Here is an 11,860-nt window from a genome sequence, read left to right on the forward strand (position 1 = left end):
ATCACAATTCATCGTAAATATTTGATACAAGCAATTATATGTGTGTGTACAAATCTGAGTATATTTTGCTTGCTGAAGTTATCTACCGCTATGCCTTTACTCTTGCTAGCAACAGCAGTAAAAAAGCTTCATTTGCTATGTGAAAACTGTCAGAAAACAGAAATACTTGCTTTTAATAACAGTGATTAGAAGATGAATAGTAAAATTAAGCTGATGAATACAAGAATATCCAAGCAAAAAAGTCTCTAAACAAAAAATTTTCTTAAAATTTCTAACAACTTTATGCTAGGACCTAAATTTTTGGAGAATTGGGGGTTGGCCAAACCCAGAGCTTACTCCTGCCTCTGTGCTCCAGAAACACTCTTAGCAAGTTTGGAGACCTGTATGTAGTGTCAGAGATTGAACTCAGATCAGCCTTGAGCAGGGCAAATGCCTTACCCTCTGGACTACCATTCTGTTCCCTAAATTCCTTTTTTTTAGGAAGCTAGTGCTCTGGTGATTTATGCTTATAAATAAAGGATTCAACATGCTGTGGAAAAATGAAGATCAGAGGCCCTCAGAGGTCAATACCAAATAAAATAAGTAAAATGACAATTTGTACAAAATATGCTAATATCCCAACAAAACAATTTTTTAATTTGTGCACATTGAATTAAACTTTCCCAAAAATAATTTTTACTGAAAAAATGATGCTTATATTTTAATAAGTTTTCATTAATTTCTAATCTTTAATAATTATGAACTGTGACTTAATATCACTTTTCCACTGATTATGTTACTCAATTTAGACATTTTGTCTCATACTCAAACATTTAATTCAACTGGTAAAAAATAAAGTTTACAACAGAGGATAGTACTTTGTTTATAGTTACTAAATTCAAAAAAAAATATTTAAGTTCCTTCATAAATCTCCCAAACTTTCATTCTTTATTACAGAAAATAAATCCTTCAGCAGGTTTACCAGTGCATATTATAAACTATCACATAGTCTAATTTCCTGAGAATAATTGTGCAGTTAACTTGACATTAATACATTTTAATCAATTCTAGAACCTGGAAACTGAAACATCATCCCATTGGGTGATTTTGCAGTAGTTATTACCCTGTAGTTCTTTGAGATGATTTGGCAAATCAATGTTCCACTTATGGCATTAGCTGTGGCATCAGAAATGATGAACAAACAAATGTAGGTGAAAGTCACATTGAGGAGATTGTCTTTTGTATTTCTAGCTGGTCCCTCACTTGTGGATGTAATAAAAATTTCTATCATCCAAATGACTTCTTAACTCACAAATCAAGGCTTTTTTCAATTTAACTATTTTTTTTAATGTTCCAGTGAAACCAAGAAAGAACTCTATTCTATCTGCCTTTGAAGGACGGACATGCTCTAACAGAAGAGTGATCTTCACTGTTACTGAGAATATGGTTATTTTTACCAGTAAAATCCTTCTGGTTTTCTACAAGAATTCCATTGAAGGACTGCGATATATTTCATCTATTTAATTAGAACTGAATAACTATAATAATAGATAAATGCTGATGTGAAGAAATAGCCACTGTAGTGTTAAAATATTTTTTAAGAAGACTTAAGTCCAATTCAGTTGATGCTTTAATTCTGATTATAGTAAAATAGATTTTAATATCTTAAATTTCATGGTGACTGCAAATAATAATAATAATAATAATATGGGATCAGAAAATAGTTCAGTAGGTGAGACACCTGTCTTCTAAAATATCTATTTCAATTTAATTTCTGACACCCTATTTGGTCTTCCCAGCACCACCAGAACTGTCCCCTAATTGTAGGGCCAGGAGTAAGCCCTGAGCACTGCCAGGTGTGGCCCCCAAATAATAACAAATTAATCGCAACATTATACATTTAAATTTATATTTAAACATTTTGAGTTTAAAAGTTTTCTGGTTTTGTTCTGCTAGGTAATATCTCCATTCCTGATTTCTAAATATTACCATTTTACTGAGTATTTCTTATCTGGGCTGGAGCAATAATAACACAGCGGGTAGGGCGTTTGCCTTGCCCATGGCCAACCTGGTTTCCATTCCTCCAACACCCTCAGAGAGCCCGGCAAGCTACCGAGAGTATCCCGTCTGCACAGCAGAGCCTGGCAAACTCCCCGTGGCATATTCGATATGCCAAAAACAGTAACAACATGTCTCACAATGGATATGTTACTGGTGCTTGCTTGAGCAAATCAATGAACAATGGGAAGACAGTGCTACAGTGCATCTCTTATCACAAATAATATTCTGAATAGATAGCACAGCGGGTAGGGCGTTCGCCTTACAAGCGGCCAACATGGCCGACACGAGTTCGATTCCTCTGCCCCTCTCGGAGAGCCCGGCAAGCTACCGAGAGTATTCGATATGCCAGACACAGTAACAACAAAGTCTCAAATGGAGACGTTACTGGGCCCCCTCGAGCAAATATAAAATTTATTATTGTAGCATATGAATAATAACAGCAATTTGGTTAAAATTTGTTATAGAAACTGAAAAAGATTAAGTCTTTTGGGGGCCAGATTGGTAGCACACTAGAAAGGACACTTTCCTTACACACTATTGACCTGGGTTTGATCCTGAGCATTCCATGTAGCTCCCCAAGGACTATAGGAAGTGATTACTGAGTGCAGTCAGGATAATCTTTGAGCACCGCTGGTTATGACCACCCACCCACCCTCACCCAAATTTAAAAAAAAAAATGTCTTTTTTGTTCTTTTGGCCACACATGGTTTTGCTCAGGGATTAAACCTCTGGCTCTTTCCTCAGCAGTCACTCCTGACTGGCGCTAAGGATCATCTGGGGTGCTGAGGATCAAATCCATGTGGACTGTGTAAGCATCCTACTGGCTATGCTATCACTCCAGCCCCATAAGATTAAGTCTTTTTAAAACCCTATATTTTGATTACTGTGAATCATGCCACTGATGAACACAGAGGCAAAAAGTGTTTTAGTGTTTTTAAATAAATCTCTGGGAGTGGTTTTGCTGGTTTATAAGAAATTCCATTTTGAAAAATATCTCTGTAAAAGCTGCAGCAACATCATCCCACCAATAGTTTCCTTGACTTTCTTTTTCTCCATGTCAATGCCAACAGTTGTTGTTGATCTTTTTAACATAGGCTATTCTCATTTTTGCTCCAGCTTTCCGAGAGGACCGGAGCGATAGCACAGCGGGTAGGGCGTCTGCCTTGCACGCAGCCAACATGGCCGACCCGAGTTCGATTCCTCTGCCCCTCTCGGAGAGCCTGGCAAGCTACCGAGAGTATTCGATATGCCAGACACAGTAACAACAAAGTCTCCAATGGAGACGTTACTGGGCCCGCTCGAGCAAATCGATGATCAGCGGGAGGGCCTTTAATTCTCACTGGTGTGAAATGATATCTTGTTGTGATTTTTAATTTGCATTTTCCTAGTAAATGATGTCGCGCATTTTTTTTACGAGTCAGTTTAAATGGCCATCAGTAGACGATGGACTATAAAGACAGCTGGTACTCAATGGAATACTGTGCTTTTATTTTTATTTATTTATTTATTTATTTAATTTTTATTAGTGAAACACCATGAGGTACAAGTTGTAGACTTACAAATTTTTGTGCTTGGGTTTCAGTTATACAATGATCAAGTACCCGTTCCTCCACCAGTGCCCATTCTCCACCACCACAGATCCCAGTATCCCTCCCACCCCCCTTCCCCCAATCCCACCCTACCACTGTGGCAGGGCATTCCTTTTTGTTCTCTCCTTTTAGGTGCTATGAATACCTTTCTTTTCAAAACAACAAAATAGTGCCTTTGGAGACCTTGAGATTATGCTAAGTAAAGTAAGGAGGTAAATGACAATTACTGAATGGTTTTCATTCTGTGAACAAACTGGCAGAAAACAACAATCTAATTCCTAGATTTGTTAAAAATTATAGTATTTAGAAAGGGGAAAAGGGAAGGGTGGGGTAAGGAATGAGCCCAGGGGTCTTGTGGTGGTGTGTTGGCACTGCAGTATGGGTAGGGGAATAGAGAGATTTATTAAGAAAGAGGTGTGAAGTCAAGCCCCTAAAATTTCAGCAATAAATCTGTTTTTTAAAAGTGAAAAGGAAAAAGAAACCCTACTTTTCATTGTTTTTCAAATATGTATCATAAAATAACATGACTGAAAGTATTGACAATTAGGGATTCAGGGAAGGAAGGAGAGGGGAAAGTATTGCTAATTCGTGGTTATTTACAGTTTGCCTTGTGTGCAGCCGGCCTGGCCTACCCAGGTTCGATTCCTCTGCCCTCTTGGAGGGCCTGGCAAGCTACCGAGAGTATCTTGCCTTCACGGCAAAGCCTGGCAAGCTACCCGTGACATATTTGCTATGCCAACACAGTAACAAGCCTCACAATGTTACTGGGCCTGCTCCAGCAAATCGATGAACAACGGGAGGACAGTGACAGTGACAGTGAATAAATACATACAAGTGTATGTATTGTGATGACACTTTTTTTCAAAAAGGTATAAAGTTTTTTAGCCCCATGTCTATATTTCTCTTAAGTCTAGCACATTATATGTATGCTTTTTTAATCTTTTATTCTTGTGATTTAAATATAAATAGCTATTGATATATACATGTTCATATATTTACATATACATTTCTATCAAGTCACCTAAAATTGTCCTTTATTCATGTTAGCCATAATAAATTTGACAAATTACTCCTTTACAGATAAATATTATGAATGTAAATTAAAGCCAGACTGTTAAACTTATGATTCATCATTTTGAAAATGATAATTATAAAGTTAAGGATAAGTCATGAAGCATTTAGTCCAATTGGAATGTGTGAGTAAATGAATTAAAAAAAACCCTCAGCTTGAATTGTAATTAGCAATTCAAATGTCTGAACTTTTAGTATTTTGAGTAGCAACTACAAAGTTATGGTTTCCATGAATTTTAGCTTCACTTCACCGAGAGCCTGATTTTATCTCAGCTCTTTCTTATTGATTGCTGACTTTTTCTTGTCATTTGCTGTTAAATATCATGCAATAAGTGCATCACCAATGTAACATGGCCTGAAATGGAACTTTAAATTAAATTTGACAGTGAGAAATGGATCCATTCTTGACTTAAAAGAGACTGAACAAACTATATTTATAAGCTTCTTTTATTGTTTCATTTCATCAGACATTTATTTACTAAAACACTATTAGAAATGAAATCAATGGTTTTAACATTTGTTTTCACATTTATTAGAAATAGAAAACTATTCTTCTTGATTGCGAAAATGCACTATCTGGTAAAGTTCCTTACATGCCTAAGATCTGAGAACTCACTAACTTCTGGATCATCTGTAAGACCTAATGAAGAAGAAAATTTCTTGTTAAGAAAGAAAAATTAAGGGCTGGAGTGGTAGCACAGGTTGTATGGTGTTTGCCTTGCACGCAGCCAACCTGGGTTTGATTCCCAGTATCACATATGGTCCCCTGAGCACCACCAGGATTAATTCCTGAGTGCATGAGCCAGGAGTAAACCCTGTCCACCACCGGGTGCGACCCAAGAAGCAAAAAAAAAAAAAAAAAAGAAAGAAAAATTGCTAACATGTCTTAAATTTCCTGAAATGTAATAAATGTCCCACATTCAAAGCTGAAAAAGGTATGTAACCATACATTTTTGATATTATCTATGATGTTATAATACTCACTGCTTCACATATTAATATAATAATATAATATTAAATAGTTTAAAATCTTAATATTAATTTGGAAGTTAAATCAATAATAGACTATTAACCATTGCCTTATCTGATGATACAGTAGTTAACATTATCGTGAAATCTACATATTTTATTTATTTTATATATTTTGAGACTACCTTACCTCTCATAGCAAAGGGACATTATACTTTTTCTTTTTCTTTTTTTTTAAGGAACAATATTTCTTTTCTCTTCTTCTTCTTCTTCTTCTTCTTCTTCTTCTTCTTCTTCTTCTTCTTCTTCTTCTTCTTCTTCTTCTCCTCCTCCTCCTCCTCCTCCTCCTCCTCCTCCTCCTCCTCCTCCTCCTCCTTCTCCTTCTTCTTCTTCTTCCCTGAATAGTCTATGTAAAATGCATGTGGTAGTTGTATTGTAATTATAAAAAATGTCAACTTGCTGCAAAAATCCACTATGGACTCCTTACTGCTTATTATTTTAATGGAAAAACCCAGAAGATACTATGATTATGTAACCTACCACTTTGGTTTTCATCTTTTTGGCATGATGTGATCACTCATTTGATTGAATTGGCACATCAATTATTTAATTGTTTAATCGGGTTCAAGGCTGTAAATATGTTGCTTAATATAACATGTCAAAACTGAAAATACTAAATAGCTTTTTTTTTTGCTGTGTTGTTTTTAATTTGGTTTTATTTTTTGGTTTAGAGGCTATGTGATTGTCTTCAAAGTTCCCTAAAATGAGAGTAATTTCTTCAGAATTCCCTCTCCCAAATTTAGGTGCTCATTCAGATCACCTGGAAAACTTTAAAAACTGCTAATATGTGAGTTCCATTCTTAGAAATCATGATGTAATTGTATGACAATCTGGGCATTGGGTCTTATAATTTCTTCCCCAGGTGATTATAATGTACAACAGACTTGGCATCTATGTCTGTGTAAATCTGATATTCTCATTACTGTTCACTGTTGGATTGTCACCCAACTTTTTCACTCTTTCCATTTACTGAAAAGATGGTCTCACTTCTCAGTGCAGAAATTTCTGTCAAAACTTGAACACATCATATTAAAAAATTACTACTTTGGGGGCTGGAGCAAATAGCACAGTGGGTAGGGCGTTTGCCTTGCACGCGGCCGACCCGGGTACGATTCCCAGCATCCCGTATGGTCCCCTGAGCACCTCCAGGAGTGATTCCTGAGTGCCAAGCCAGGAGTAATCCCTGAGCATCACCGGGTGTGACCCAAAAAGTAAAAAAAAAAATTGCTACTTTGATAGAGTTATTCTCAATTTTTGACACCCTGTACTTTTTTCTCACATTAAAGACAAAGAAGACTTTTAGTAGTAAGTAGTGTTTATTTTTGTTAAAAGAAGTCAATGGAATTGAAGGCCAAGTCAACTTCTCATTGCACAGATTAAACAAGAAAGTGTTACATATTCAGTTTTATAAAGCTTCTTACTGATTTAAAAAGATCCATACTATTGATATAGTTTATGATAAAACACATATGCAATAAGGAGACTAAAATATTTATTTTACATATCTACAAGTACTCTCATATTTCTAGATCAATCACAAATCATACAGGAAAATATTTAGGTACATGAAAAAGCTTCAAAACACACAAAATTAACATTTTGAAAAAATCACATGTGAAAGCTCATTAAATAATAACATTGACAAATAAATAGTTAATCAGCTTTACTTATTAGCTGCTGCCATGCATTCCTGGCATTCCATTCCAAGCAAGGGTCAGCATGCAGGGTATAATTTCATATGGTAAGACTGTAAAAGGCTACAGGGCTTATGTTTGAAGGAAAATGTCACAGGGTCGTTCAAAGGGAGTCTACTTATAGTTGAGAAACTGTTCCCATGCAGGTTACCAAAAAGCACCTTTCTGAAGTGTTACTGTCCAAGGCAACCATTTTGATTAACTTTTTTAGTTTTGAAGGAGTTATGTTTGTGTTTTGGGGGTACAGAATAAAGAGTAACTGGTAGACATTTTCTCTTTTCAAAAGGAGTGATGTAGTGATATGTATGTAAGCATCCACATACATTCATATATCGATATATACAGCATCTCCATATATAGTCTCTAAGGAACCCCAGGGAATTAAAACTATGGGATTCATGAAATGTAATGCAAATTGCTCTCATGGATATGCAAACATGTTGGAAAACTTGAAAGGCAAATTGATTCCCAAAGGAGGTCCTGCTACTTAGGACAGACTGATGGTTATGATCAAAGCAGAAAACATATATTTTCGAGTGAGAAAATAGCAATGGCAGGCTTGAGTCTTCCAAGCAATAAAATCTGTAAAGCAGATGGTTACTAGTGAGTCCAGTTTTGAGTCTGAGTTCTAACTCATGCTGTGCTTGCTGGATTTGCTGGCCCTTTTCCGTTCTCTGTGATGCTGGGCTGGCTTGGCAGGCGACATGCTCTCGAAGTTGTGACTGGACTCATTGTGCTGTCGAGTGTACCTCTTGCACTTGCAGGCTGTGACCACTGTGATTTTGTAGGTGCGTGTGCTTCCATCTTGACACTGCAGCTGGATTCTCTGGGTCCGCGTTTTGTCGTTGACACACCTCCACTCCTGGGAGCTCCTCCGGCTCCAGTACTTTGTTCCATAGCCTCCTCCAATCCAGTTGGGAAGCACGGGCAGGGGCAAGCACTCTCCAGCACACACCAGCTCCTTGAGAGGGCTGATGCTGGTACACTGACCATCAGAGATGTATTTGGTGGAACGCAATTCGCGACACCCGACTTGAACCCGGGCTGCAGGAAATGGAAAAGAAGGTGCATCAGAGGCGAAAGGCAAACAGATAGGCTTGGAAAGTAGTCTTTAGTGATTCAATAAAAAATCATTTCCAAATGATAGCAAATTTCCAAGTAGTAACATTATTTTCATAAGACAAAATCTGTCCATGTAGTAGAGAGACACTTTCATGAAAATGATCAGTACTTGGCTTGGGAGGTGGGGGGAGGGTTGGTGTCAGTGAGGATGGGGGAGGGGTGGATGAACTGTGATGATTTTTTTCAGGTATAACATTAGCTAATTGCTTTGCTACTGGACTACTTGAAAGTCCTGATTGCGTACTCTCACTTTCTAGTAAGGGTTAATTAGGTCTTACATTTATCTGTAAACCATTCTTCAATGAGCTAAAAAAAAAATGTACTTTAATGTTCTTTTTCTCACGGTCATATAAATGTCTTCAAGTGCTCTTAATTAGGCTTTAAAAAATCTACTAAGAAAATGTGGAAAGTATTTAAATACTAAGCACAATGCATATGCTCTCTATAATATTTTATTTCATTTCTAGAATTCATCTGCAGAAAATCATGCTTGCATATGTGTACAAAGTCTGACACATAAGCAGACTTTGCATATCAAACTTAATACCATTATAAAAACAAATTCCAGAGCTATCTTTTAAAAACAGAAATATAAAATGTTTGTGATGCAAAATGTCACTACAAGTCAAAATTTAAAAAATATATAAGCCCCTAAATCAAGAACGTATGGTTACCATAACAACTTGGCTACATTTCCATAATTTTATGGCAGAAAAATGCCTAACATGTCTGATTTACAACTGCAGAAGGAAGCACGGTGTTCGTTTCCTGAAAATTGGTCATGGAAAATTGTTTTGTTATTTGAATTTGATAGGTATGCTCTCTAATTGACTGTTTCTTGTTACAAGCCTTACATAATTAAAACAAAAATTTATCTTGACATAGTTTAATTTTCCTTTCCATTCTCTGTTATCTAAATGAGAGAATTGTCAAAAACAAAGTTAAAAAGAAATTTAAAAAACTATTGATAAGGGAGGAAAAGTTTAAAGTACAAACTGCTAAAATTAAAAATATAAAAAAATAAAAGGGAACGTTAAAGTGGTCCTTCATAGAATACTTAAAGCTAACTTGAAATAGACCTGAAATTAGCAGTTCACATTCATCTCTGTACCCCAGTACTTCTCAAGTGAGACTACAGCTTACAGGGACATGGCAGTTGCAAAATCTTTATGCATATACTCATATTTATACAGCAATAGAGTGTGTGCTAAGGTTAAAGTGTAAACTATTTGCTTGGCCAGTGTGCTCTGCTTGTCTGATTTTGATTCCAGTTCACCTTTCTGCAGCTGCCTGAGGAATGCACCTGGAAACAGCCTGATGATTTTGACTTGTATACCTTTTTGTGTTCTGTTCCTGTGTATATAGAGATTCAGCATTTTTGCGGTGACAGTTCATTGACAATGAATACCCAACACATAGTTTGGTAATCTAATAATCATCAGATATTTCCTGTGTGCTTAAAAGCAACTGTCTTCATGGAAGCTAAAAACACCTTGGTTTTCTTAGAAAGACATTCATAGCCATATTTGCTTTCACTTTTCAAAGGTCAAAGCTACTTTTGATAGCTGAGTGAAGTTGAAACAGAGCAAGTTATCTGTGTTAGGTTTCTATACACTGCTTCTCTCTCTGTCTCTATATCTCTGTCTCGCTCTGCTTCTGTCTCTGTCTCTGTCTCTGTCTCTGTCTCTCTCTGTCTCTGTCTCTCTCTCTGTCTCTGTCTCTCTCTCTCTCTCTTTCTCTCTCTCTCTCTCTCTCTCTCTCTGCCTGATTATTAGCATGTGAACTTTTCTAGAGGAGAGGAACAAAGCAAAAGTTAGAGGAAATTGAATCCCGCCAATTAGTGGCCAATTAGTGTGTCAATTAAGCACAGAAAAAAATGTTCTCTCTACAAAATATTGTAGTGCTATCATTATTTTAAAGCTCTAAAGTCATAAAAGTTTCCCTAGCCTCTCACAGAAACATATAATTATAACCTAAATTTTGATTTGGCTTATTTGAATTACCTTAGGAGAATATGATTCTCTAGATGTTTAGCTTTATTCCTATTATATTGACCACCATCAAAATTACACTGAAAACATATAACTTAGAAATTTGGTCAGTGAGAAATTTTCCCCTTAAAAGCCTTTTTTTTTTCTTTTGTGGTTTTCTGCACACGCTTTGGTTATTACCTATACATACTTTATCAGAACTCTATGTCCTCAAATCAACAGAAAACTACCTGAACGATTTAAAACAACGCTTAAAAAAAAAACTCTCACTTTGCATGATCCTTAAAAAGTTTAACTCCTGGGAGCATTTTCTTTGTGGATGTTTGACAAAAACTTCAGTCTGTGAGTGCATTATCAAATCACTCAGTTCTGTTAACTTTAGGGGAAAGATGCCAATCTGCACATGCAGCAGATTGCTCCCAGATTGTTTAGCAAAATGTATATGGTTCAGGTTAGTTAGCAATGAAACACTTCTACAGGAACGTGAGCAAAAGGGAAAAAAAATTATAAGTAAAACACACTTACTGTTCCGATCCAATCCAGTGTTACTGAAATGTCTGCCTCCATTTCTAGCTTGATTCATCGTGCTGTTGCTGCTGGGGTGTGCTGGAACAGGTTTAACCACATGTGAATAAAGGATTTCTGTGGCATCATTTTTAAAAGCCAAACAGCTTTTCATGAGGATGCATGCAAAGGGAATGAGATAGAAATGAATGGCAGGAGGAAGCATGGTGAGTAGAGGATTTGCTTGTCTGAAGAGCTGGTTAATTCCTTTCCCTCTGCTTCTGCACTGTAACTGTGAAATTCCTCCTTAAGGTTCCCTTTATATATCCAAGAGGTTTGGCGTTCATTCAGGTGTAAAGTTGTGTAGAGCTGCAGAGTGAAAACACAGAGAAGGGGTGGGATCCCTACATGACCCTGCAAAAGAATTTTACCAATGGAAGAGAAGACTACAGAAAAGGAGGAGCTTGGTATACAAATTGCCTGAAATTTCAGAGTTGGACTTCATCAGTTGTCTGTGAGCTAAGCAGCCAGGCACATTCTATAGCAACTACTCTCTCTCTCCCTCTCTCTCTTCCTCTTTCTCTCTCTCTTTTTTACGTCTCTCTTTCTTTCTCTCTCTCTCTCCCCCTCTTTCTTTCCAGAATCCAGTTTACATCATTTGGGTTTAATTTTAATGAAATAACACTGCTGTTCATTTTGAAGAGATTTGTATTCAGACAGTTGTTCCGGACACCCCTCACATTTATTTTGAATAGGGAAGGGGTTCTTGTCAGATAATATTAGAAATTCATGTGATTTTAAATAAGGTAGACCTTGTGTG

The 11,860-nt window shown here is 36.6% G+C and overlaps 1 protein-coding gene across 1 annotated transcript; it reads right to left on the minus strand.

Moving 5' to 3' along the window:
- Positions 1–7,800: 7,800 nt before the first annotated feature.
- On the minus strand, positions 7,801–11,348 carry SOSTDC1 (sclerostin domain containing 1). Its single transcript, XM_056118558.1, has 2 exons — positions 11,062–11,348; positions 7,801–8,467 (listed from the first exon to the last, which is right to left on the minus strand). The coding sequence occupies exons 1-2, from the start codon at positions 11,264–11,266 to the stop codon at positions 8,052–8,054; spliced, it is 621 nt and encodes a 206-aa protein (XP_055974533.1). The 5' UTR covers positions 11,267–11,348; the 3' UTR covers positions 7,801–8,051.
- Positions 11,349–11,860: the final 512 nt, after the last annotated feature.

Source organism: Sorex fumeus, unplaced genomic scaffold (genome assembly GCF_029834395.1).
Source record: "Sorex fumeus unplaced genomic scaffold, SorFum_2.1 ptg000037l, whole genome shotgun sequence".
Taxonomy (NCBI): Eukaryota; Metazoa; Chordata; class Mammalia; order Eulipotyphla; family Soricidae; genus Sorex; species Sorex fumeus.

What these genes read in the sequence shown, in the direction of transcription:
- SOSTDC1 (XM_056118558.1), bottom strand. Translation starts at nt 11,266, where the DNA reads ATGCTTCCTCCTGCCATTCATTTCTATCTCATTCCCTTTGCATGCATC. An exon ending in CACTGGATTGGATCGGAACA is followed by an intron (nt 8,468 to 11,061) that starts GTAAGTGTGTTT and finishes CATTTCCTGCAG; the next exon opens with CCCGGGTTCAAGTCGGGTGT.